The sequence below is a fragment of the Schistocerca cancellata genome, chromosome 5 (genome assembly GCF_023864275.1).
Source record: "Schistocerca cancellata isolate TAMUIC-IGC-003103 chromosome 5, iqSchCanc2.1, whole genome shotgun sequence".
Lineage (NCBI taxonomy): Eukaryota > Metazoa > Arthropoda > Insecta > Orthoptera > Acrididae > Schistocerca > Schistocerca cancellata.
In genome coordinates this window covers 479,540,322-479,567,396 of record NC_064630.1, presented here as the reverse complement: position 1 = coordinate 479,567,396, position 27,075 = coordinate 479,540,322, and the positions used below count along the sequence as shown (strand labels likewise).

Below are 27,075 nucleotides of genomic sequence, written 5' to 3'. Positions count from 1 at the left end.
CTGACTGACCCCCTTCCAACAACGCGACAGCAGTGGCCCTTATGTGAAGAGGACATAAGCGCCATGACCGACTGGTGACGTCCAGTTCGATAGCAGCGCCAACGTTAGTGACGTGGATAGCAGTTTCAAGATTAGCCACTTCGATAGCAGTTCAAGAAACACTTTGTCAGTTAGAGATCAGCAGTCACTGCAAAGACTGATTATATCGTATGTCGCCATTTGCTTCTGTGTAATTGCCGAAGTTAAGTGTTGTTATTTTCTTATTGCAATAAAACTCATTAATACGAGTTATTTGATCGTTTGTCTAGCGAACCGAGTAGACAGGACTCCTAGACACAACAAGACTGACGACGAGGCTGGACGAAAGACTATTTTTGATTGTGAGGCTGAGAAACTTTTCTCCTTAACCCTAGTGGTACCAAAGCATTTTCCATTATGCACATTACCAAACGAAGAAGCGAACTTTTTTTAATTGCGGTCGATGTATGGTAACAACATACTTTTTAATGAAGTACTAATGCGTAGGGAAAATATTTTTTAGTACACTCTTAGCAATATCAAGTCACTTCCAATATAATGTACTATCGAATGCACAATGACCACAGCAAAAAAAAAAAAAAAAAAAAAAAATTTAACGCAAATTTCGTTAACAGTTGTTGACTTTTACTCACAACATATTTATTAAAGAAATACTGATATGTAAGTAATGTCCTGAACCTGAAAATATTGAATAATAAATTCAGTTGGGAAAATGACGTCTACTACACTAATGGCCATTAAAATTGCTACACCACGAAGATGACGTGCTACAGGCCTTGAAATTTAACCGACAGGAAGAAGATGCTGTGGCATGCAAATGATTAGCTTTTCAGAGCATTCACACAAGGTTGGCGCCGGTGGTGACACCTACAACGTGCTGACATGAGGAAAGTTTCCAACCGATTTCTCAAACACAAACAGCAGTTGACCGGCGTTGCCTGGTGAAACGTTGTTGTGATGCCTCGTGTAAGGAGGAGAAATGCGTACCATCAAGTTTCCGACTTTGATAAAGGTCGGATTGCAGCCTATCGTGATTGCGGTTTATCGTATCGCGAGATTGCTGTTCGCGTTGGTCGAGATCCAATGACTGTTAGCAGAATATGGAATCGGTAGGTCCAGGAGGGTAATACGGAACGCCGTGCTGGATCCCAACGGCCTCGTATCACAAGCAGTCGAGATGACAGGCATCTTATCCGCATGGCTGTAACGGATCGTGCAGCAACGTCTCGATCCCTGAGTCAACAGATGGGGACGTTTGCAAGACAACAACCATTTGCACGAACAGTTCGACGACGTTTGCAGCAGCATGGACTATCAGCTCGGAGACCTTGGCTGCGGTTACCCTTGACGCTACATCACAGACAGGAGCGCCTGCGATGGTGTACTCAACGACGAACTTTGGTGCACGAATGGCAAAACGTCATTTTTTCGGATGAATCCAGGTTCTGTTTACAGCATAATGACGGTCGCATCAGTGTTTGGCGACATCGAGGTGAACGCGCATTGGAAGCGTGTATTCGTCATCGCCATAATGGCCTATCACCCGGAGTTATGGTATGGGGTGCCATTGGTTACACGTCTCGATCACCTCTTGTTCGCATTGACGGCACTTTGAACAATGGACGTTACATTTCAGATGTGTTATGACCCGTGGCTCTACCCTTCATTCGATCCCTGCGAAACCCTACATTTCAGCAGGATAATGCACGACCGCATGTTGCAGGTCCAGTACGGGCCTTTCTGGATAAAGAAAATGTTGGACTGCTGCCCCGGCCAGCACATTCTCCACATCTCTCAGCAACTGAAAACGTCTGGTTAATGGTGGCCGAGCAACTGGCTCGTCACAATACGCCAGTCACTACTCTTGATGAAATGTGGTATCGTGTTGAAGCTGCATGGGCAGCTGTACCTGTACACGCCATCCAAGCTCTGTTTGACTCAATGCCCAGGCGTATCAAAGCCGTTATTACGGCCAGAGGTGATTGTTCTGGGTACTGATTTCTCAGGATCTATGCACCCGAATTGCGTGAAAATGTAATTACATGTCAGTTCTAGTATAATATATTTGTCCAATGAATACCCGTTTATCGTCCTCATTTCTTCTTGGTGTAGCAATTTTAATGGCCAATAGTGTACTAAACTTAAAATTTTTAGGTTAAGTTTAACTGAAAATTTTAAAACGTTCCTGAAATCTGGCAGAATTCATTAAAAACGATAAATATTGTCTAAAAATATAAAAAAACTGTCTAGACTACAATATTTTCAAAAGGTGGTACTGCAAGGGTTAAACAAGTGGTGCAGACGCGCACTTACGTTTAGTGAGACTTGACTAGTAGTGCTTACTAAAAAATAGGCGCGCGCCATCTCGTTGAACCTGATGATCGCGTTGTAGCCAGTTGCCTCGGGCTGGATGAAGCGCAACCACGGCATGGCGCTGAGTTTGCCTCCAGCCATGTCGAAGGATCGTGACCGCGTGTTTATCAGGTCTAGCAGCGTCTGTAGGCGCCGGTCGTTGCGCGGGAAGCGGTACCCTGCACAGTGCAACGGCCAAACCTCAGTCTACCGCGCTCTCAGCATTGCTAGCAATACTTATACTATTTTCATACCTTGTTTGTAACTTTTAAAATGTGTTCCTTTCATACTCTTCATCACATCGTTTAATATGTCATTTTATAGCCTTAGGAGGTGTATCTTACTTATCAGTTAGTTATCGAGGTAGACAATTCTGCGATGCCTCCCCGGTTTAGACGGTAAATGCCAAACCGCAAATTTATTGTTCTGCGTTCATGGGTGTCCGCAGGGAATTAATCTACAGAGGCCAAGATTCTAAAATTGTTCTTCTTTTATGTAACTGTTTAAGTTTGTTTGAGAACAGGTCATGCACGAATGACTAAGTTTGGAAGGAAGCACACACAGTCCAGCATCTATTAGTTTAATAGTTATTCAGTCAATATTTTTTGAAGGTGGAAGGCACTTATGCCTAAGATATAAGGACATTTCAAATGTTCAAAATGTGTGTGAAATCTTATGGGACTTAACTGCTAAGGTCTTCAGTCCCTAAGCTTACACACTACTTAACCTAAATTATACTAAGGTCAAACACACACATCCATGCCCGAGGGAGAAGTCGAACCTCTGCCGGGACCAGCCGCACAGTCCATGACTGTAGCGCCTTAGACCGCTCGGCTAATCCCGCGCGGCTCAGAACATTTCATTAGCACATTCTAAGGCAGTTACGTATCCAACGAGTTAGTAAATTGGTCTTACTCGAAGTGGAAATGGTTGCGAAAACATACTTTACCTCCTAGTAACAAATGATCCTGAGCAAGTAGGGACAATCATGACGGATACAGGGCTAGTGACCACCAAAATAGCCCCATACGTAACAAGACGAACCATCACAACGTCCACATCCACCAAAAATTAACGCAAAATAGATCTGTTTTAAAAAGCAGATAAAAATTCGCTTGATGCTTTCCTAAGGGACAGTTCACTCCTTCCAAACTATGTTAGTTTAGACCAGATATGGCTTCAACCGGAAGAAGTAAATGTTCAAATGTGTGTGAATTCCTAAGGGACCAAACTGCTGAAGTCATCGGTCCATAGACTGACACACTATGTAAACTAACTTATGCTAAGAGTAGCACACACACCCATGCGCGAGACCCGAACTCGGTTCGCAGAAGAGCTTCTGTGAAGTTAGGATGGTACGAGACGAGGTACTGGCAGAACTGAAGCTGTGAGAGCAGGTCGTTGGTCGTGTTTGGATAGCTTAGTTGCCAGGGCACTTGCCCGTGGAAGGCAATGGTCACGAGTTCGAGTCTCGGTCCGGCATACAATTTTAATCTTCCAGGAAGTTTCACAGCACTTTTACCATGTAACACTGAGTGTAGTCCCAGAAAACCATGATGGGTCACTTATCTGACTAGTGCGTAGAGAAAGGCTCTGTTTTCTTGTGGGAACCGGAAGCGGATGTCGGGCAGAATACTGCAACCGTGTTCATACTCTTCTGGGTCCTGGAACTGTCCTTTTCTGTAGGTCGATAAGAAGAATAGCAGGAAATGATGGTCAAGAGATTGGGGCCTCTATTTCGGAAATGTACTGTAAGGTTCACAACCGCCACCAAAACCGGTGTCGTGAAAAGAAAATTTTATAATTTCCCATAAACAACCAAACAAACACAAGTCATGTAGCTACTGCTGAATCCACACAGTTTTCAATTGCACTCGGTAAAGCTACTTCTGCGGTTTAGTAGAATCATAGACAATTTCTAGAGATGCATGGAATTTTGTAATTGGAAAATTCTATACTCCTGTCTCCAAGGAATAGCAAGTGCCACCTCTTGCCTTGTAACGGAATTATTCGGCTCACGTTATTGTACTAATCGTTTAGATTAGTGTAAAAAATTAATGAAGTGAGTACGTATTTTTTTCTTTTTTGTGCTTTTTTCTTTTTTCTCTGTTAAAGTCGCTTGTCCTGGATTGTAATGAAGCTGTACACTGAAGAGCCAAAACATTATGAACACTGCCAACCGCGCTGTTAAATGTCTCCTGATGGCGTTGCGGGCACGTGACACTGTAAGGAAAAAATGTAAGATGAAAAGAGACGAATGAGTAGTCATTACAGCGAAGATATGAACCGCAAATGCGGAAATCCGCTGATATAAGAGGTCTTGACAAAGGGCACATTGTTATGGCCCTGCGACTGGAAAAAGAGACTTTCTGAAACGGCGAAGCTGGTCACCTTCTACGACTACTGTCGTGAGCACCTATGGAAAGTGGTTGATGGATGGTGAAGTAACGAATAGGCCGTATGGTATAGGACGACAACTTGCTCATCACATAACGTTGAGATCGGAGGTTCCACCATTGTGTAATTCAAGAAAGGCAGCGATCAGTGTCAGATCTGACAGAGTACAATGCTGGTGCAGGCACAAGTGTTTCGGAGCTGACCATCAAAGGGCATTGTTGAACATGGAGCTCCACATCACACAGTCAAGTGTTGACCCAATGACGTCTTCAGTTATGACTGCATCAGGCACAACTTCACTGAGTTTTCACCGTGGCTCAAAAGAAACGTGTCACCTGTCCAATGCATGACATTTTTTGTTACGTCAGGTTGGGTCCTTACACACCATCAACCAGGCGAATGGCTGCACGAAACATGTACCGCGCTACAGATGCAGGCTGGTGAGGCCGGATTATGCTATGAGTAAGTTGGGCTTCGTGGGATTGCGGTGGTAATCGAAGGCACCAGGACAGCGGTGAGCTATGTGAACATTATTGCGGACCACCTGCATGCTTGAAGTCTTCCCCCATGGCGATGCCATCATCCAGCAGGATAACTGTCCGTGTTTCAAGGTCACAATCGTGCTACAGTGGTTTGTGGCGCATTATAGGGAATTCACATTGATGTCTTGGATAAATTCTAGTGTCTGATTCCACTCGTCGGCCTTTGGGCAATGTCATATCTAAGACAAAGACGCTACTTCTACGCAAGTTACGAAGGCAACAGATTATACAGGGTGGTCCATTGATAGTGACCAAGCCAAATATCTCACGAAATAAGCATCAAACGAAAAAACTAAAACGGACGAAACTCGTCTAGCTTGCAGGGGGAAACCAGATGGTGCTATGGTTGGCCCGCTAGATGGAGCTGCCATAGTTCAAACGGATATCAACTGGGTTTTTTAAATAGGAACCCCCATTTTTATTACATATTCGTGTAGTACCTAAAGAAATGTGAATGTTTTAGTTAAACCACTTTTTTCGCTTTGTGATAGATGGCGCTGTAATAGTCACAAACGTATAAGTACGTGGTATCACGTAACATTCTGCCAGTGCGGACGGTATTTGCTTCGCGGTATCTTACCAATGTTAAAATGGACCGTTTACCAATTGTTGAAAAGGTCGATATCGTGTTGATGTATGGCTATTGGGATCAAAATGCCCAACGGGCGTATGCTGTGTATGCTGCTCTGTATCCTGGACGACATCATCCAAGTGTCCGGACCGTTGGCTGGATTGTTACGTTATTTAAGGAAACAGGAAGTATTAAGCCACATGTGGAACGTCAACCACGACCTGCAACAAATGATGCCCAAGTAGATGTTCTAGCTGCTGTCGCGGCTAATCCGCACATCAGTAGCAGACAAATTGCATGAGAATCGGGAATTTCAAAAACGTCGGTGTTGAGAACGTTACGTCAACATCGTTTGAACCCGTACCATATTTCTATGCACGAGGAATTGCACGGCGACGACTTTGAACGTCGTGTACAGTTCTGCCACTGGGCACAAGAGAAATTACGGGACGATGACAGATTTTTTGCACGCGTTCTATTTAGCGACCAAGCGTCATTCACCAACAGCGGTAACGCAAACCGACATAATATGCACCATTGGCCAACGGAAAATCCACGATGGCTGCGACAAGTGGAACATCAGCGACCTTGGCGGATTAATGTATGGTGCGGCATTATGGGAGGAAGGATAATTGGCCCCCATTTTATCGCTGGCAATCTAAATGGTGCAATGTATGCTGATTTCCTACGTAATGTTCTACCGATGTTACTACAAGATATTTCACTGCATGACAGAATGGCGATGTACTTCCAACATGATGGACGTCCGGCACATAACTCGCGTGCGGTTGAAGCGGTATCGAACAGCATTTCATGACAGGTGGATTGGTCGTCGAAGCACGTTCACCGGATCTCACGTCCCTGGATTTATTTCTGTGGGGAAAGTTGAAGGATATTTGCTATCGTGATCCACCGACAACGTCTGATAACATGCGTCAGCGCATTGTCAATGCATGTGCGAACGTTACGGAAGGCGAACTACTCGCTGTTGAGAGGAATGTCGTTACACGTATTGCCAAATCCATTGAGGTTGACGGACATAATTTCGATCATTTATTGCATTAATGTGGTATTTACAGGTAACAGCATGCGTTCTCAGAAATAAGTTCACAAAGGTACATGTGTGACATTGGAACAACCGAAATAAAATGTTCAGACGTACCTACATTCTCTATTTTAATTTAATAAACCAACCTGTTACCAACTGTTTGTCTAAAATTGTGAGCCATATGTTTGTGATTATTACAGCGCCATCTATCACAAAGCGAAAAATGTGGTCCAACTAAAACATTCATATTTCTTTACGTACTACACGAATATTTAATAAATAATGGGGGTTCCTATTAAAAAAAAAACGCAGTTGATATCCGTTTGACCTATGGCAGCGCCATCTAGCGGGCCACCCATAGCGCCATCTGGTTTCCCCCTTCAAGCTAGACATGTTTCGTTCTTTGTAGTTTTTTCTTGCTTTTGACGCTTATTTCGAGAGATATTTGGACCGTTCACGACCAATGAACCACCCTGTATACTCGTAAACAAACAAATGTAGTATACGATAAAATTACAATCACATTCATGCAGTTATTTACTTTGTAATAAGTCTTCTCGTAATTTATACGACTAGAAAAGCACAGAGAACCTTTAAATTGCATCACAGTAAAGCGCATGGTGAAGTCATACTATTATAACACAGTGTTAATTTTACTGTTAATTATTGAATCTAACGGGAGTAGCGCAGGAAAGTTGGGGTTTTGGGCGGAGAAAAATCAAAATGTATCAGAAAAACGGGAAAATTAAATGAATAACAAGAAATACGTAACGGTCGCATAAAATGTGGAGAAACAAACACTAAATTCTTAAAGAAAAGGCAGTACACGACAAACGAATATCCACAAAAAAAATGAAGAATATTGGAATCTATAACTAGAATTAACTTATGTAGGTAAATTCCAGTTAGTTTCCAACCGCTCCATGATTCATATGTAAACTATTTTTGCGGTTGTAATCACTGAACATTTGTGATTGCTCTCTAAAACTACTGTGGTGTATAAGAAAAATTGGAAACGGTAATTAGAACTGACGTATATAGGTCAATTCTAGTTACCGACTCCAATATTAGTAACTTTTTGGGAGTAGTTCAGATAGCAATTACAAGTGCAGAAAATATATTAGCCTACATTCCAGTGTACACACATGCTGAAAAAAAAAGATCTAATTAATGTATCATCGAATCAATGGAATTGGTAATTAGAACTGTTAGATCCTAGTTACCGATTTCAATTATTCGATGGTTCATAATTTTGGACATTTTTGCAGTAAATCTGTGAACTATGTAGGATTTCTAGATTTCTTATCGATCTCAGAACTACTGTGAAAAACTAATAAATATTGTAGTTACAGCTTCCAAATTTTCTCTTTTTCATATTAATGAAGAGAGTAATACCATATGTAGAAATCCTGTAATAATTTAGTGCGCACGCTTGTTGTTAAAACGATCAAAATAACGAACCGTGGAATGGTTGGAATTAACCTATGACAGTTCAAGTTACCGATTCCAGTATTTGTTAGACCCTACTTGTTGTTAATTTTCGTTACTTGTTTACTCGTCATGTTAGATTTAACAATTGATATTAAAATTTAACGCTAATTCATAACATTATGGCTTCATCATGCGCTATACTGCACTCGATTTAAAGGTTATCTGTGCTTTTCTTACTATCATAATGCGTTCTCGCTTCCCAAGCCCGGAGTCCAGGGTTCGATTCCTGGCGGGGTCAGGGATTTTCACCTGCCTCGAGATGACTGGGTGTTTTTGTCCTCATCATTTCATCATCATTCGTGAAAGTGGCGAGATTGGACTAAGCAAAGGTTGGGAATTTGTACGGGCGTTGATAACCTCGCAGTAGAGCGCCCCGCAAACCACACACATCATCTTACTCGCATAAATAACGATAATAATTTATTTCAGACATTTATACTTCTTTTTCTGTTCTTATTTATTTTCCTTACCTTTAATTCTTATCGGTATAATTTGTGGCTATGTAATTAATCACGTGAACTCTAATTTTATCGTATGCTACATTCGTCTGATTACGAATATGATCATTTGATTTCAAAGATTGCCTCTATGCAGCGTCTCTGTCTTAGGTATGGCGTCATCGCTCAAAGCAGAAGAGTGGAATCGTACACTAGAATTGACCCGATGTCTTGGCCAACAAATGTGCCTGATGTGTACACACTGGAACACACATCGGGCACTAGCTACGTGCCCGTGAACCACCATCCCGTAATTTGCGCGAATTGCTTGATCCGTGCATAGATATCGGGTGCCACATACTTCTGGAATCCTGTCAAGGACTTGTCAAGGACTTGTAGAATCCACGCCAAGCAGAATCTCCGTTGTACTGTGTTTGAAAAGTGGAACAACAAGCTATTAAACAGGTTGTTACAATGTTTTAGCTAAGCGGTGTATGTACATATGCAGTGTAATGTATCCCGTAAAATCAATATTGTTATTTATTGTGTAATGTTAATTCCATGTGTATATGTAATTTGATTGTAATTTTAGGAGCTTTGGCCCCTTTTTTCACCTCCATGTTCGGACCAATAGGAAAATTAATATCTGTGAATAACGTTACGAAGAGACAGCTGAGGATCGATGGTGAGCTGTGTTGCTTTGCAACTACGAGTGAAGCTGAATATTATGAGTGAAACGGACTGTCTGTTTGGGCCGGTGAGCTGTCTATAGTCTCGTTTGGAATGCTCAAAACTGCATTCGGATTTGTGAGAGGCGAGCTGCTTAACAGTCTAATTTTGATGAAGTGAAAATAAACAGGCTCATTTTTCTCTGACGGATGAGGTGAACATACAGAATTGCCGAGTGTGGAGATTTTCATTTCCAGTCACTGTGAGTGAAGTTCTTCTCTATGGTGAACGTGTCACAGTATGGTATAACTTCACGGCTACGTTCACCATTGGCCCATTCCTTTTTGAACAGGCTGGCACTCAAGGACCAAAGACTCGCCAGCGTTACTGCGATATGCTTTGCCAACATGTCATATCCGTCCTACAGGAGAGAGACGCATTGAACTCAACAGTTTTCATGCAAGATGGGGCCTCACCATACATCGCTCGTGAAGTTCATCTGCTTCTCCGAAAGACATTTGGAAATGATCGATTTATCAGCCGATCGTTTCCAAATGCTTAGCCGGCACAATCACCTGATCTCACGCCCTGTGATTTCTGGTAGTGAGGCTACCTGAAGGACAGGGTTTACCAGGGGAAAATTCACACATGTGCTAATCCGAAGCGCAGCATATCAAGAGAGGTAGCCAGCATACCTAAGGACATGCTTCGTTGTGCTGTGCAGAATGCAATCCTGCGCTTTTCACACTCTTCTGGACACTGATGGACGCCATATTAAGCCCCCTTTTGTAATAGCAATGGTACCAGTATGTAACAGTATGTTGTACCGTAGCAGCTCATTAAAAAGGTTTCATTTGAATTGATTCTGCATTATTTCTCTTCCCCATGTCCTTGACATTAATGCTACCAAGTTTGGTCCTCGTACCGTAATTAGCTTCAGTGTCATAACTTGTTAAATAAGGAAATTTAATTATAAACATCCGGTTGCTTTCTTGTACCAGGAGGAGTCATCACAGATGTGGAATAGATCACACCGAATGAAATGACGAGCAGAAGGTGAATGTAGTTGCAGTTGGATGGTGGCTCATGTATTTATCAATCATGTTTGTCACTTCTTATCAGATAAGAGCCCCTGTGGTTCCGACTGATCCAAGAAGCGGCTCAGCTTGTATAATGAAGGCAGAGTTTATCATTAGCATCGTTGAAAGGATCTATTGCGAGCTTTTGATACAGAGTCGAGTGGAGGGTCTGAACTAGAGGCTCAGACTGTTCAGCGACCGTGTCGGCCGTAGACTCCTTGATTTACGTCATAAGGTGGAGAGTTCTTAGGATCAGCTTCAGGGGGATTGTACCTTCGTAAGGGACAAAATATAACAAAAATTATTTTTGCTCATAAACATTCCTTGGAGTGTATTTTACTAGATAAACGTGTTTTCTAATGGCATTGCAGCCATTAAACGCTCTAAATATGCACTAGTATCGTCTGTGGTCGAAATTCGATCAAGTGCGTCAGTGCACCTGATCTGTGAAGGCAAATGTCATGTATCTTACAGTGTCTGAAGTTTTAGCCGCAGAACTGATTCGTGGCAAATGCTGCATTGTAGCTACATGTTTTCTCGAAATAATTTTTTGATTTCTCTTTAGTTGTTCGATCATCTGAAAGGAGTCTTTGAGACACTGCGTTGAAAAATAAACTTTGTATTAGTGGCGGCAAATTAACTTTATCCTTATGACAACACAATGTGAGTGGCGTTGTATCGCGCAAAGCCACCTCAGATGCGAAATGATTTGCATTAAAAAATCTGCTCTAAAAATTAATCAAATCGCAATTACAGTTTTAAAAATTATTTGTAATTATGTTCAGTGCATTTTTAAATGTATCTTTCAGAACGACAGTAGGATCATCGTTATCAACATCTGCATTATTCCTATTACTTTCACAACGCAAAAATTGTGAAAAAACGACAGTAAACAACGTTTATTGTCCCCGACGGCTTCATTACTGTATTTAGTTTTCCACCATTTACAACATCAACGATGCAGCAGTTGCGACGTTGTAGCTGTTCGGTAAGCGTGTGTTACTGCGAATGAATTATCGGCAACATTTAAACATGAAGGCTCCTAGAATGCAACTTTACGAAACGTTGTTACTTTCGTGTGTCGTTTCGGCCATATCATTTGATCGTTACCAGTGTAGGAGTTGGTAGCAATGTCAGAGACAAAGGGAAACTTTTCACATGTGAGTATCTAGTTCCTTTTACCTCTCCTAATGGCTATGTATACACATATTTCCTTTTGTGAGCATCTAAAGCAATGTTCCTTAGGTTATATATGTTTCGTTGGTCTCCTTGTATAATTACTTTTCAGAATTGGTACTTCAATTTTCTATGATCACGCATTAATATTATAATCGTTAAATAAAACAGATGTATTGTCATAAAGAGTATCCATATCGCTATTTCTCTATGCAAAAATTGTCTCTCTAGCTCCTCGTCTCCAACTCTGAGCCGTTGGCATTCTCCTTCTAGGCATACACTAACACAAATATAGTTTACCCATAATAAGGGAAGTCGGAAATCGTAGTTACTGAAAATAAAGAAATTAAAAACTAGGAACTTACTTCAAATTTTCTCTTAATGGCAGCAAATGACCACGCAGTTACTCTTACAGAGAAGTAAGCGAAATAACGACGCCAATATACAACGTTATTTACAGACTTCGTAACTAATATATGGTGATTTTCACTGCTGACAAAATCATCGACCTAGCACTTGTTACACGTAGCTGCCTGGTATGCATGTTTTACTGCAAATGAACCATGTGGACATGAAAGCCCGTAGAATGCCATTCCACGAAATGTTGCTACTTTTGTGTGTTATTTCTACCGTAACATTGATCGGTGCGCAGGACGGATTTTGGTAGCACCTCAATTTTCTGTTTTAAGGTATTGGAGATTTTAATCCGTGATAGAGAATGTAACATCAGTGTTATGAACGTGAAAGCTTCGGCTTCCTTCTACCACTCTTAACGGCTACATACACAGATCATTTTTTCCTATCTGTACATCTGTTGCAAAGTACCTCTCGATTTATATAACGATATTGGCCTCCTTGGACAATTAATACAAAAAATCGATACTTCCATTTTCGTGTTCATATGTTAATATTTTGATGATTTACTCTAAGGGCAGCACAGTCTGTTTCGTCTCCCTTTTGCCTTCTGTCGACTTCTTGAATTCAAATACTTTATTTGTTGATCAAGGAAGATAATTCGTGCTCACTGTCGGCTACCTCGTTCGCGAGCAACTTTCACTTGTTCGTCGTGTTTCTGGCGCCTTTCTCTGTACCGTATATGTTTACACAGTGAAGTTCGTTTTCGTGACAACATGCTTCATATTGGATGAGTATACAAGAAATACTAAGAGGGTCATGGAAGAAAGCTGAAAGCAAATGTAGTTAGTGAAGATAATAGTGCAAAGAATAGGGATTTGGTAAGTGAGAGTTCTGCAGGTTGTTGTAGGTTAGGTCCGACGTGTGCTTCGACTTCATCAGCGATTGTGAGTGACAGTTCTTGCTGTGAAAATATTTGTACTAGTGCTTCCAGAAGAGAGCTGAATGCTGATTCAAATGTAGAATCTTTTGTAAGTACTAGATATAATAATGAGGAAAAGATAAGTGGCAGTGTTGTCATAGATATTGAATTGTTGTCATCTGTCATATCTTCATTTGCAGCTTGTAAAGTATGTCATGTTAATGACATTTTATTTTGTTTTGAAGATGCTACAGGAAGAAATGGACTTGCTAGTAAACTATTTCTGTTATGCAGGAACTGTGAAGCTCAAATTCATTTCATACCATTAGGCAGATCGACGGTGGGTATGAAACCAATATTAAGTACAGGTATGAACTGCGTACTATAGATAAAGGTGTATTATCTGGTAAGACACTGCGTACAGTCATGAATCTCCCATGTGGCCTGACATGATACCAGAAGTATACCGGTACTTTATATGACGCTGCTAAGTATTGTGCTATAGCCTGGATAAAGGCTGCTGTCAATGAGGTAACTGAAATTAATGATAATTCTACAGGTGTTGCTGTGGCTGTTGATGGGACATAGCAGTGTAGAGAGCATACAGTTTGAATAGTGTAGTAACTGTAACAAACATGGATAATGGCAAAGTGCTAGAAGTAGAGAAAATGGGTTCAAATGGCTCTGAGCACTATGGGGCTTAACTTCTAAGGTCATCACTCCCCTAGAACTTAGAACTACTTAAACTTAACTAACCTAAGGACATCACACACATCCATGCCCGAGGCAGGATTCGAACCTGCGGTCGTAGCGGTCGCGCGGTTCCAGACTGTAGCGCCTAGAACCGCTCGGCCACCACGGCCGGCAGAAGTAGAGAAAGTTCTGTCGTAAGTGTGCATTTATAAAGGATAAAGAAAAATTAAAATCTCATAAAGAAAGTTCTGCATGTAGTGTGAACTTTGAAGGATTTTGTGGGAACCTGGAAGCTGCAGGTACAGCAAACATTTTTTTCAGGTCAGTTGATATGCTTGTGGCAATGTACGTAAAATATGTAGAAGATGGAGATAGTGAGAGCTTCAAGAGTGTAGTATAAACAAAGCCATACGGCGATGGTAGCCTGGAATAGCTGGAATGTATTGGGCATGTCCAGAAAAGAATGGGAACCTGCCATCACAAGTTGGGAAGCGATATGAAAGGCATAAAAATAGGCTCACAGACAAGGAGATAGGCAGTTTGCAGAACTACTATAGTATGGCAAGAAAGTGAGATGAAAATGAAGCAGGATATCTGGGCAATTTATTTTCATAAACTATCAACTGACAAGGAGCATTGTCATGCCTTGTGCCCAAAAGGACCAACCGCATGGTGCAAATATAACCGTGATCTAGCAGCTGATTAACAGTGTGGTCATAGGCACTCATTGCCTATTGAAGTGTGCAATGTAATAAAACTAGTTTTTAGAAGTCTGAATGATTAAAACCTGTTGTGTAAGTGTTTGAATGGAGAAACACAGAACCCAAATGAATCATTTAACAGTGTTATATGGCCTAGTATTTATAAAACGGTATTTGTAGGTAAGTATACATTGAATTTGGGTATTTATGGTGCAGTTCTTTCATTTAATAATGGCATTCCAAGTTGGTTGCTTTCCACGTGAAGAGAGCAGATTATGAAGTGACTGTGATAGCTAGGAAGGCAAGAATCCACTTACGGAATGTTAGGAGGGCCAGGGAGGATGAAGAAAATGCAGATGACCCAGGATGTGGAGCACGGATGTTCTAAGGTAACAGACCATGATCAACTTTAAAAATTGTTTTTTGCGATTTTATTTTTTTAATGTTTAGGTACATCTTTCTCAGGAACTTACCATCACAGAACTTACAGATGGACTGAAAATTGTTGATGCATTTTGTAAAGATGGTAAATTTAATATTTCAGAAATTATGATTAAATAAAACTGAAAAGTTTTGATTTTTTTTAGAACTTGCGAAGAATTCTATAAAATATGAATTATACAAGGCAGCCATCTACAAAAATAGGTCAAGGGAGAGAAGCCCTCCCTCTAGGACCCATAACAGTTCATGAGAAAAATGCACCTAAAATTGGCAAATTTAACATTGTGGGTACACAGGGTACAATCTGCGCTTAATAGATCAGGAGTCCACAACACACAAGAGATGGCTACATGAGTAGCGGAGACTCTGTAGTGTGGACTGGGAGCTGTAAAAGTCAGAGCATCTCGGAAAAGTTCAGAAAGGGATACAGTGTCAAAGCGAGCAGGTCAAACACAAGACATCGTTTAGGATTAGAGAACATCGGTATCACAGTTGTAAATTGTTGAAGCGCTGATCACTCATCGAAAGCAGTGAAATGGAAATCTTTATAGGTACAGAAAACTGGCTAAGGCTAGAGACAACTGAAGTTTTTACCAGGGACCTAACGGTGCACAGGAAGGATTGACTAAACCGAGTTGGTAGTGGTGTGTTTGTTTCTGTTAGAAGTACTTTTTTTTCTTCCTTTAATGTTAATTTCACACCTGATACAGGTAGGTCAGCAGCGGCATACTACGCCGCTCTTCAGCCACAGATAAAACTAATGATACAACAGGAGACAATTGCAGAACAGACATGGTGGATATACAAACGTAGACATACAAAATTAAAACACACGGAGACGTTCAAGGGCGCAGAGTCCAAAATAAAAAGGTTCAGACACGTGGACACGCACAGAGACGACAGATGACACACGCGAACGTTGGAACACAAACGATTAAACAATGGAATACTTCAGTGTGAACACAACAGCACACACAAACACAAGGCGATCTCCAGCACGCGAAAGTTCACTATACGTGTATGAGTCCAGGGACCTGCCAAAAGAGGAAAAAGAGGGGGAGGAGGGAGAGGGGAGTGTGTAGATGCCAGTGGCAGAGGAGATGGGAGGAGGAGGAAAGAAGGTAGGACGGGTAGGGAAAGCCCGGGGGGAGGAAGGAGGAAGAAGGGAGGAGGGAGAGAGTGTGCCCTCGGGGAAAAACAAAGGGCGCGGTAGATGAGGATCAAAGTTGGTAGGAGGGGTAGATGGAGGGGATGAGGGCATCATCAAGGAGGACAAGTTGGTGGAAGCCACCTTGGGCGAGGGTATGGAGAGTGGAGAGATGGAGAGCAGGTGCGATGTGGGAATGCAGGCGCGGCAGTGGACAGGGGTGGGAGAGGATGGGAGAGAGAAGTGGGTGAGGGGGATCAAGTCTGTGGAAGGTGTAGAGGATCTGTATCCATTCGAGGAAGAGAAGGAGGTGCGGGAATGGAATAAGGTCATATAGGATCCACGTGGGGGGAGGGAGACAGATGTATAGGCGAGGCGGAGTGCATGGCGTTCTAGGATTTGAAGGGATTTGTAAAAGGTAGGAGGGGTGGAGATCCAGGCAGGATGAGCGTTGCAGAGGATAGGGCGGATTAGGGATTTATAGGTATGGAGGATGGTGGAGGGGTCCAGACCCCGTGTGCGGCCAGAAAGGAGCTTGAGGAGATGGAGTCGGGAGTGTGCCTTGGCTTGGAATGTCCGGAGATGGCGGGGGGGGGGGGGGTCCAGGAGAGGCGACGATCAAGAGTGATGCCAAGGTACTTAAGGGTGGGGTGAGGGCGATAGGACGGCCATAAATGCTGAGATAAAGTCGAGGAGACGGAAGGAAGGGGTGGATTTGCCTACAATGACCACCTGGGTCTTGGAAGGATTGACCTTGAGCAACCAAGCGGTGAACCGGTCAAGATGGGATTGGAGAAGGTGCTGGGAGCGTCGCAGGGTGGGGGTGAGGGCAAGGAAGGCGGTGTCATCGGCGTACTGGAGAAGGTGGATGGGGGGTGAAGGCGGTGGCATGTCCGCCGTGTTCAAAAGGTATAGAAGAGGGGAGAGGACGGAACCTTGGGGCACACCGGTGGAGGGGTAGAAGGTGTAGGAATCCGTGTTATGGATGGTGACATAGGAAGGACGCTGGGAAAAGAAAGGACCCGATCAGACAGACGTAGTTGATAGGAAGGGCGAAGGTTTGGAGCTTGAAGAGGAGACCGGAATGCCACACACGATCGTACGCGCGTTCTAGGTCGAGGGAGAGGAAGATGGCAGAGCGACGGGAGTTGAGCTGTTCGGAGAGCAGATAAGGTGAAGGAGAAGGTTATTGGTAGAGAACGACGGTCGAAAGCCACAATTGGTACGGGAAGGAGGCGGTACTGGCGGAGATGCTGGTGGGTACATCAGGTAAGGATGGATTCCAGTACTTTGCTGAAGACCAAGGTAAGGCTGATGGGATGGTAGGAGGAGACAGCGGATGGCGGTTTGTTGGGTTTGAGGAACATCAGGATACGGGAGGTAGAAGTACTTCGTCTTGTAGTGAATTTGAAGCAGATAGTTGCTTTGAGTAAGTGCGAGTATGTTATATTCGACAACCAAAATAAATTATTAATTCCTTCTGCCGATTCCCTGACTCAAATAATATAGTTCCTGAACTGTTCAATGGGAATTTGAGCCAAGATACTGGACTCACGTGCTTGTAGTTGATGGTGACTTCAGTCTACCCCCGATGTGTTAGTGAAAGTCGGTGGTGAGTGTGAAACACTGTTTGTACTGAAAACTTTCTCCAAAAATTACTTTGACCAATTAGTTTAGGAGCCCATACGAAGTGTAAATGGTTGCAATAACATTGAAGACCTGTTAGAAATGAACAATCATGAGTAAATGAGCATCATATTACACTCCTGGAAATGGAAAAAAGAACACATTGACACCGGTGTGTCAGACCCACCATACTTGCTCCGGACACTGCGAGAGGGCTGTACAAGCAATGATCACACGCACGGCACAGCGGACACACCAGGAACCGCGGTGTTGGCCGTCGAATGGCGCTAGCTGCGCAGCATTTGTGCACCGCCGCCGTCAGTGTCAGCCAGCTTGCCGTGGCATACGGAGCTCCATCGCAGTCTTTAACACTGGTAGCATGCCGTGACAGCGTGGACGTGAACCGTATGTGCAGTTGACGGACTTTGAGCGAGGGCGTATAGTGGGCATGCGGGAGGCCGGGTGGACGTACCGCCGAATTGCTCAACACGTGGGGCGTGAGGTCTCCACAGTACATCGATGTTGTCGCCAGTGGTCGGCGGAAGGTGCACGTGCCCGTCGACCTGAGACCGGACCGCAGCGACGGATGCACGCCAAGACCGTAGGATCCTACGCAGTGCCGTAGGGGACCGCACCGCCACTTCCCAGCAAATTAGGGACACTGTTGCTCCTGGGGTATCGGCGAGGACCATTCGCAACCCTCTCCATGAAGCTGGGCTACGGTCCCGCACACCGTTAGGCCGTCTTCCGCTCACGCCCCAACATCGTGCAGCCCGCCTCCAGTGGTATCGCGACAGGCGTGAATGGAGGGACGAATGGAGACGTGTCGTCTTCAGCGATGAGAGTCGCTTCTGCCTTGGTGCCAATGATGGTCGTATGCGTGTTTGGCGCCGTGCAGGTGAGCGCCACAATCAGGACTGCATGCGACCAAGGCACACAGGGCGAACACCCGGCATCATGGTGTGGGGAGCGATCTCCTACACTGGCCGTACACCACTGGTGATCGTCGAGGGGACACTGAATAGTGCACGGTACATCCAAACCGTCATCGAACCCATCGTTCTACCATTCCTAGACCGGCAAGGGAACTTGCTGTTCCAACAGGACAATGCACGTCCGCATGTATCCCGTGCCACCCAACGTGCTCTAGAAGGTGTAAGTCAACTACCCTGGCCAGCAAGATCTCCGGATCTGTCCCCCATTGAGCATGTTTGGGACTGGATGAAGCGTCGTCTCACGCGGTCTGCACGTCCAGCACGAACGCTGGTCCAACTGAGGCGCCAGGTGGAAATGGCATGGCAAGCCGTTCCACAGGATTACATCCAGCATCTCTACGATCGTCTCCATGGGAGAATAGCAGCCTGCATTGCTGCGAAAGGTGGATATACACTGTACTAGTGCCGACATTGTGCATGCTCTGTTGCCTGTGTCTATGTGCCTGTGGTTCTGTCAGTATGATCATGTGATGTATCTGACCCCAGGAATGTGTCAATAAAGTTTCCCCTTCCTGGGACAATGAATTCATGGTGTTCTTATTTCAGTTTCCAGGAGTGTAGTTAAAGAGATTACTGAACACAAGGTCGTGGTAGCGAGACTGAATATTGAACCATCTAAATCTACCAAAAGAGAGTAATATATATCTATTAGAAACAGATAAATATTCGCTTGAGGTCTTCCTCAGTCACCATGCTTTCCATACTAACTATGTGTGTCCGATACCGAGCGCCGCGGGTTTTGAATCCGCACCAGACGGCATGGACCTCGATTACCACTAGAGGTCTCTGCAGCCGTCGCACTGTAAGCCGTGGCTGCGTGCGCTCCTGGCCCGCGTATAATGTGAGGTCGCTATTGTGGAGCACGTGGTCCCAGCGGCCAATAGCGACGTACCCTATCATGTATTTAAGCGCCTGCCTCTCACTCAGCGAGGCCCCCATCTCTGGACAATCCAAGCCAAGGCATGCTCCCAACTCTGTCTCCTCAAGCTGCTTTCTGGCCGCACGTATGGTCTGGACCCCTTCACCGTCCTCTACACCTATAAATCCCTTATCCGCCCTATCCTCTGCTACACTCATCCCTCCTGGATCTCCCCCCTCCTACCTTTTACATCATCATCATCATCATCATCATTTAAGACTGATTATGCCTTTCAGCGTTCAGTCTGGAGCATAGCCCCCCTTATACAGTTCTTCCTTGATCCCCTATTCAGTGCTAACATTGGTGCCTCTTCTGATCTTAAACCTATTACTTCAAAATCATTCTTAACCGAATCCAGGTACCTTCTCCTCGGTCTGCCCCGACTCCTCCTACCCTCTACTGCTGAATCCATGAGTCTCTTGGGTAACCTTGCTTCTCCCATGCGTGTAACATGACCCCACCATCTAAGCCTGTTCGCCCTGACTGCTACATCTATAGTGTTCATTCCCAGTTTTTCTTTGATTTCCTCATTGTGGACACCCTCCTGCCATTGTTCCCATCTACTAGTACCTGCAATCATCCTAGCTACTTTCATATCCGTAACGTCAACCTTGTTGATAAGGTAACCTGAATCCACCCAGCTTTCGCTCCCATACAACAAAGTTGGTCGAAAGATTGAACGGTGCACAGATAACTTAGTCTTGGTACTGACTTCCTTCTTACAGAAGAGAGTAGATCGTAGCTGAGCGCTCACTGCATTACCTTTGCTACACCTCGCTTCCAGTTCTTTCACTATGTTGCCATCCTGTGAGAATATGCATCCTAAGTACTTGAAACCGTCCACCTGTTCTAACTTTGTTCCTTCTATTTGGCACTCAATCCGTTTATATTTCTTTCCCACTGACATTACTTTCGTTTTGGAGATGCTAATCTTCATACCATAGTCCTTACATTTCTGATCTAGCTCTGAAATATTACTTTGCAAACTTTCAATCGAATCTGCCATCACAACTAAGTCATCCGCATATGCGAGACTGCTTATTTTGTGTTCACATATCTTAATCTCACCCAGCCAGTCTATTGTTTTCAACATATGATCCATAAATAATATGAACAACAGTGGAGACAGGTTGCAGCCTTGTCTTACCCCTGAAACTACTCTGAACCATGAACTCAATTTACCGTCAACTCTAACTGCTGCCTGACTATCCATGTAAAGACCTTTAATTGCTTGCAAAAGTTTGCCTCCTATTCCATAATCTTGTAGAACAGACAATAACTTCCTCCTAGGAACCCGGTCATATGCCTTTTCTAGATCTATAAAGCATAGATACAACTCCCTGTTCCACTCATAACGCTTCTTTATTATTTGCCGTAAGCTAAAGATCTAGTCCTGACAACCTCTAAGAGGCCTAAACCCACACTTATTTTCATCCAATTGGTCCTCAACTAATACTCGCACTTCCCTTTCAACAATACCTGAGAAGATTTTACCCACAACGCTGATTAACGAGATACCTCTGTAGTTGTTACAATCTTTTCTGTTTCCATGTTTAAAGATTGGTGTGATTACTGCTTTTGTCCAGTCTGATGGAACCTGTCCCGACTCCCAGGCCATTTCAATTATCCTGTGTAGCCATTTAAGATCTGACATGCCATTGTATTTGATGAGTTCCGACTTAATTTCATCCACCCCAGACGCTTTATTGCGCTGCAATCTATTGACCATTTCCTCCACTTCCTCAAATGTGATCCTATTTCCATCATCATTCCTATTCCATTCTACCTCGAAATCTGAAACATTACTGATCGTATTTTCACCTACATTGAGCAACTCTTCAAAATATTCCCTCCATCTGCCCAAGGCATCCACAGGATTCACCAGCAGTTTTCCTGACCTGTCCAAAATGCTTGTCATTTCCTTCTTACCTCCCTTTCGAAGACTGCTAATTACACTCCAGAATGGTTTTCCAGCAACTTGACCCATAGTCTCCAACCTGTTTCCAAAGTCTTCCCACGATTTCTTCTTGGATGCTGCAATTATCTGTTTGCCTTTGTTTCTTTCTTCAACATAACTTTCTCTGTCTACCTGGGTTCTGGTATGTAGCCATTTTTGATACACCTTCTTCTTCCTTTTACAGGCTGCCTTGACTGTATCATTCCACCAAGCTGTTTGCTTCATCCTACTTTTACACACTACTGTTCCAAGACATTCTTTAGCCACTTCTAGTATTGTGTCCCTGTACCTTGTCCATTCCTTTTCCAATGACTGTAATCGACTACTTTCAACTAACTGGTACCTTTCTGAGATCACTGTTATGTACTTGTGCCTGATTTCCTTATCCTGAAGTTTCTCCACTCTTATCCTCATCATATGGACCTGACCTCCTGCACTTTCGGCCTCACAATCCCAATTTCACTGCAGATTAAATAATGATCAGTGTCGTCAAAGAATCCACTGAATACACGTGTGTCCCTCACAGCCTTCCTGAATTCCTGATCTGTTATTATATAGTCAATGAAAGATCTGGTTCCCTTGCCTTCCCAAGTATACCGGTGAATGTTCTTATGTTTAAAAAAGGAGTTTGTGATTACTAAGCTCATACTGGCACAGAAATCCAAGAGTTGTTTCCCATTCCTGTTGGCCTCCATATCCTCTCCAAATTTACCCATAACCTTTTCATACCCTTCTGTTCGATTTCCAATCCTGGCGTTAAAATCACCCATGAGCAGAAGACTGTCCTTGTCCTTTACTCTAACAACTACATCACTGAGTGCCTCATAAAAACTATCCATCTTATATTGATCTGTCCCTTCACAATGCGAATATACTGACACAATCCTAATTTTCTTGCTAGACACTGTCAAATCTATCCACATCAGTCGTTCGTTTACATACCTTATTGCAACTACGCTGGGTTCCATGTCTTTCCTGATGTAAAGCCCTACACCCCATTGTGTTATTCCTGCTTTGACTCCTGACAGGTAGACCTTGTATTCTCCCACTTCCTCTTCTTTCTCACCCCTTACCCGAATGTCACTAACAGCTAAAACGTCTAGCCCCATCTTACTTGCAGCCTCTGGCAGCTCTACCTTCTTCCCAGAGTAGCCCCCATTGATATTAATAGCTCCCCATCTCATTACCATTTGTTTGCCAAGTCGTATCTTAGGAGTCCCTGGTTTGTCAATTAGAGGTGGGACTCCGTCACCTCCAAACGTCCGAGGCATTTTGCTCTGATTGTTGCCAGCATCATATTTAAAGTACCAGGGAAGCAGGTTGTTAGCCTTACTTGCCCTGAGTCCCATTGGGTTTTACCCCTAACAGCTGAGGGACTAACCGGTGGATTTGGTAGTCTTTGCCGTATGAGCACAAAGGTGACCACGACTCAGAATATGTCCGAGATGCCCAGCCTTATTCCAAAGTAACTGGTATCCTGACTGTCGGGACCACTTACTTGGCCACTCATACGTTGCCCGTGGTTCATGAACTAGGACACGACTACAGGAACCCACACCACGAACCACCTTTTACAAATCGCTTCAAATCCTAGAACGCCCTGCACTCCGCCTTGCCTGTTGCATCCGTCTCCCCTCCCCCATGAAGATCCTATATGACCTTATTCCGTTCCCGCATCCCTTTCTTTTCCTCGTACGGATATGGATCCTCTACACCTCCGGCAAACTTGATCCCCCTCACCTGCTTGTCTGTTCCATCCTCTCCCACCCCCTCCCACCCCCGTCCACTGCCACGCCTGTATTCCCACATCCCACCTGCTCTCCATCCACTCCATACCCTCGCCCAAGGTGGCTTCCACCAACTCCTCCTCCCTGATGATGCCTGCATCCCCTCCATCTACCCCTCCTACCAACTTTGATCCTCCTCTACCGCACCCTGTGTTTTTTCCCTGAGGGCACCCTCTCCCCCTTCTCTCCCTCCTCCCTCCCTTCTCCCCCCGGGCTTCCCCTAACCCCTACCTTCTTTCTCCCTCTTCCATCTCCTCTGCCACTGGCATCTACACACTCCACTCTACCTCCTCCTCCCCCCCCCCCCCCTTTTTCCCCTTTTGGCAGGTCCCCGGACTCGTACACGTATAGTGAACTTTCGCGCGCCGGAGATCATTGCCTAGTGTTTGTGTGTGCCGTCGTGTTCGTGTTCAAGTGTTCCAGTGTTTAATCGTTTATGCTCCAACGTTCACGTGTATTATCTGTCATCTCTGTGCGTGTCCACGTGTCTAAACATTTTTATTATGGATTCTGCGCCCGTGAACGGCTCCGTGTGTTTTAATTTTGTATGTCTACGTTTGTATATCCACCATGTCTGTTCTGCGATTGTCTTCTATTGCATCATTAATTTTATCTGCGGCCGAAGCGCGGCGTAGTATGCCGCTGCTGGCCTACCTGTATGATATTAACAATAAAGAAAATAAAACTCAGCGGGGCAGTCTGATATTCACGGGAGTCTCTCGATATCTTGCTTACAGATATCGTGTTTACTTTGCTTATTTCCATGTACTAGTGGACGTTGTTGATTTCTTGAGGTTTTCGCTTGTGACCCCATTGCTTCTGGTGTGTTGTTGTTCCTGGTGTCTTGCTCGAAACCTACTGCCAACTTCAGTGTGAGATGCTTTTAACAGTTTCCACAACAAAACTTCCTTTCGAAAACTGACAGATAATCCAAAGAGTTTCTGGTCGAATGTCAAAAATATCAGTGGCACCAGACAGTCATTACCTTCACTGCAGTATAAGAATAATAATATTGCCGAGGACGGCATCACTAAAGTGGAGTTACTAAACACTCTTTTCCACGATGAGGACAGGGGAGCCGATTATACATTGTATTGAAGTGTGGAAGGAGAGATTTATGTGTTGTTGTAATGTGTGGCCAGGAGCTCGACATTGCAATGGTACTTATAATAGTGTCAGTGCGAGATATCGGTAGGGGTTCATATTCAGGACAAGTGTGGGCGATGAAGCTGTTTGTAGGAGGTAGGGGAATAGTCTGAAATAAAACAAGTAAAAGGAACTTCTACATAAGAAGAATTATATCTAATGCTTGAAATTTGCTAACTAGAACAGAATATGGATGAACAGAAAGAAAAAAGGAAGAGATAATGTCGATCTGTTTATCTGCAGAAAAAAGTAGCACGAAAGCAATTTTGACTATCTGCATCATAATGGAACCAAAAAGATACCTGTATAAAATTTTGTACTTTGGAGAAGTACAAGATTATAAAGAGGAATAATAGGTACGAATTTCTGATCCAAACTGGCTTGAAGTACTGAGAGACATTATAGGCTAACATCAACAAAATTCAAGAGGGACTAAAATTAGTGGGACATAAAAATCATTTTGCGTTGCAAGAAGGAAGATTTGAGTTTGATGTGCCACCTATGACGTCATTAGAGCCAGAGCACAAGCTTGAATAGCAAAAAAGGTGGGGAGGAAAATCAGCTGTGCCCTTTCAAGGAACCATTGCGATTCCGTGTAGCAAGCGTCGTTCTTTTGCAGGTCTTCCACAAATTTGCTACAGTTTTCTAACATTGCAACTTCTCTTTGTACACCAGCATTGTCTTCCTACAGTACCTCCTAGGTAGTTTGTTAGACACGCAGTCAGCTGGGCAGGGTGTAGGGAGTGGTAATGGTGGGGCTTGCGGGCGGACCATACTTGCACGGTGGGGAAAATGCTATGTTCTGTAGGGGAAGTGCCATTTTAAACTGAAACCTACACTCGTATTTTTTGTAAATGTTACGTTAAGCACACTTGCATGGTGACCATCCAGAAATGTCTATTGTCACCTCTGTTTCGGTTATGCGAGCTAACATCCCAAAGATGTTCGGGCTCACACGCGTTTCCTCTTCGTCTACATATCTTGGCTCAAACTGGTCTAGGGGTTGAACCGCATGTGTCGCATTACACGCCCTAAATTAGACACTTGTGGCCCTTTGGTTAACTGATGGGAAGTTTGCGAAATACAAAGTTAACATAACATATGACAGTAATAATGGGTGGCCGTTGTGGCCGAGCGGTTCTAGGCGCTTTAGTCCGGAACCACGCGGCTGCTACGGTCGCAGGTTCGAATCCTGCCTCGGGCATGGATGTGTGTGATGTCATTAGGTTAGTTCTAAGTCTAGGGGAGTAATGACTTCAGATGTTAAGTCCCATAGTGCTTAGCGCCATTTGAACAGAAATAATAATATCGGGAACTAAATTAACGATCCATAAATGATGTAGGCCACACAGTTGCTATTTGGTTAGAGTACTGTTTATTCAGACAGCAAACTAATAGCGATAGTGGTCGTATTTAGAGTTACTGTTACACACGAGTCCAACACTCCACATCGTTAACTACGCGAAAAGTTAGTTCACACCAGGCGTACGGCTGCTTACCGCTCAGAGACTAAGTCCCGTGATACCACACAACGTGAAATTTTCCAAGTCGTTTCAATTCCCAAAGATCGACTGTCCGCTTTCGCATCTCTACCGGCACTCCCTCCACACGTCCCAGGCCGCGTTTCCTGCTCGCCGAATATCCTCGCTAAACTCACTAGCGCAGTTCTCTTTCCTGATCCCTCCATCTGATTGGCTACAGCTTATTCTAAATTATTTTACATTTTGGCATATTTAAATAATCAAAGCTTGACCTCTTCCACGTTGTAAATAAAGTAACAATAATATCCATTGTTAAATTCTTTTACATAAAAGCAATACAATTTCCTTCTTAACTTTGAATGTCACGGCCAGTGGCCTTGCACCAATGTGCTTTCCGATAAATAAATAAAGAACAAAAGTAAATATTATGTCCTAAAATTTACAACAAATATTCTGTTACCTAATGATTCAATAGGATGTCATGCTGTCATTGTTCAATGTGTTTTGTGTGGAGGAAACGATGATATGATGCTTAACTGAAAATACTGATAATTTAAATTTACCATATCTTATAAAGTTACAAAGTTGACATTTACAACGTTTGTCATTTTAATGATACACTTCTATATGAAATGCCGATCGTTAAGATCGACCAAAGCGTTCAGGTTTTAGCATTCAGGTCTTTGTTACAAACTTGCTAATTTCACTTTGACAGTAAATCCTAAACTATTATAGATATGACCAATATTCAGGTTTTATTGGGTTCACCATGAAAATTTACGGAGGATGGCAGATTAAAATTACTGTGGCTTGATTCCCTGCATTACTACAGAATTAATTAGTTTTCATAAATGGTTTTCCTTTATGACCGATATTAGGTCCGCCATATATAACACTGCTACGTCTCCTTGGCCACAAAAGCCCTCTACTGGGTTTCCCTACGACGTAGGTTCTCGTCTGTCTCACTCGCACACTACAGCACTTAGGCCTCAATAGACAATAGACGCCTGTGAGTTTCCCCATCTCATGGTGAATCTGCGCCCTTTGTGGCATCCGGTCCTGGACGACAGGGTTCGTTTCACAATTCCTGAAGACTGACTCTTTC

At 43.6% G+C, this 27,075-nt stretch overlaps 1 protein-coding gene across 1 annotated transcript in view; it reads right to left on the bottom strand.

Moving 5' to 3' along the window:
• Nucleotides 1-27,075, bottom strand: part of LOC126187673 (methyl farnesoate epoxidase-like) — a 195,187-nt gene that overhangs the window by 71,385 nt on the left and 96,727 nt on the right. The window contains exon 4 of the mRNA XM_049928905.1: nt 2,383-2,570. Coding sequence (XP_049784862.1) covers nt 2,383-2,570 — 188 coding nt within the window. The remainder of the gene's footprint in view (nt 1-2,382; nt 2,571-27,075) is intronic.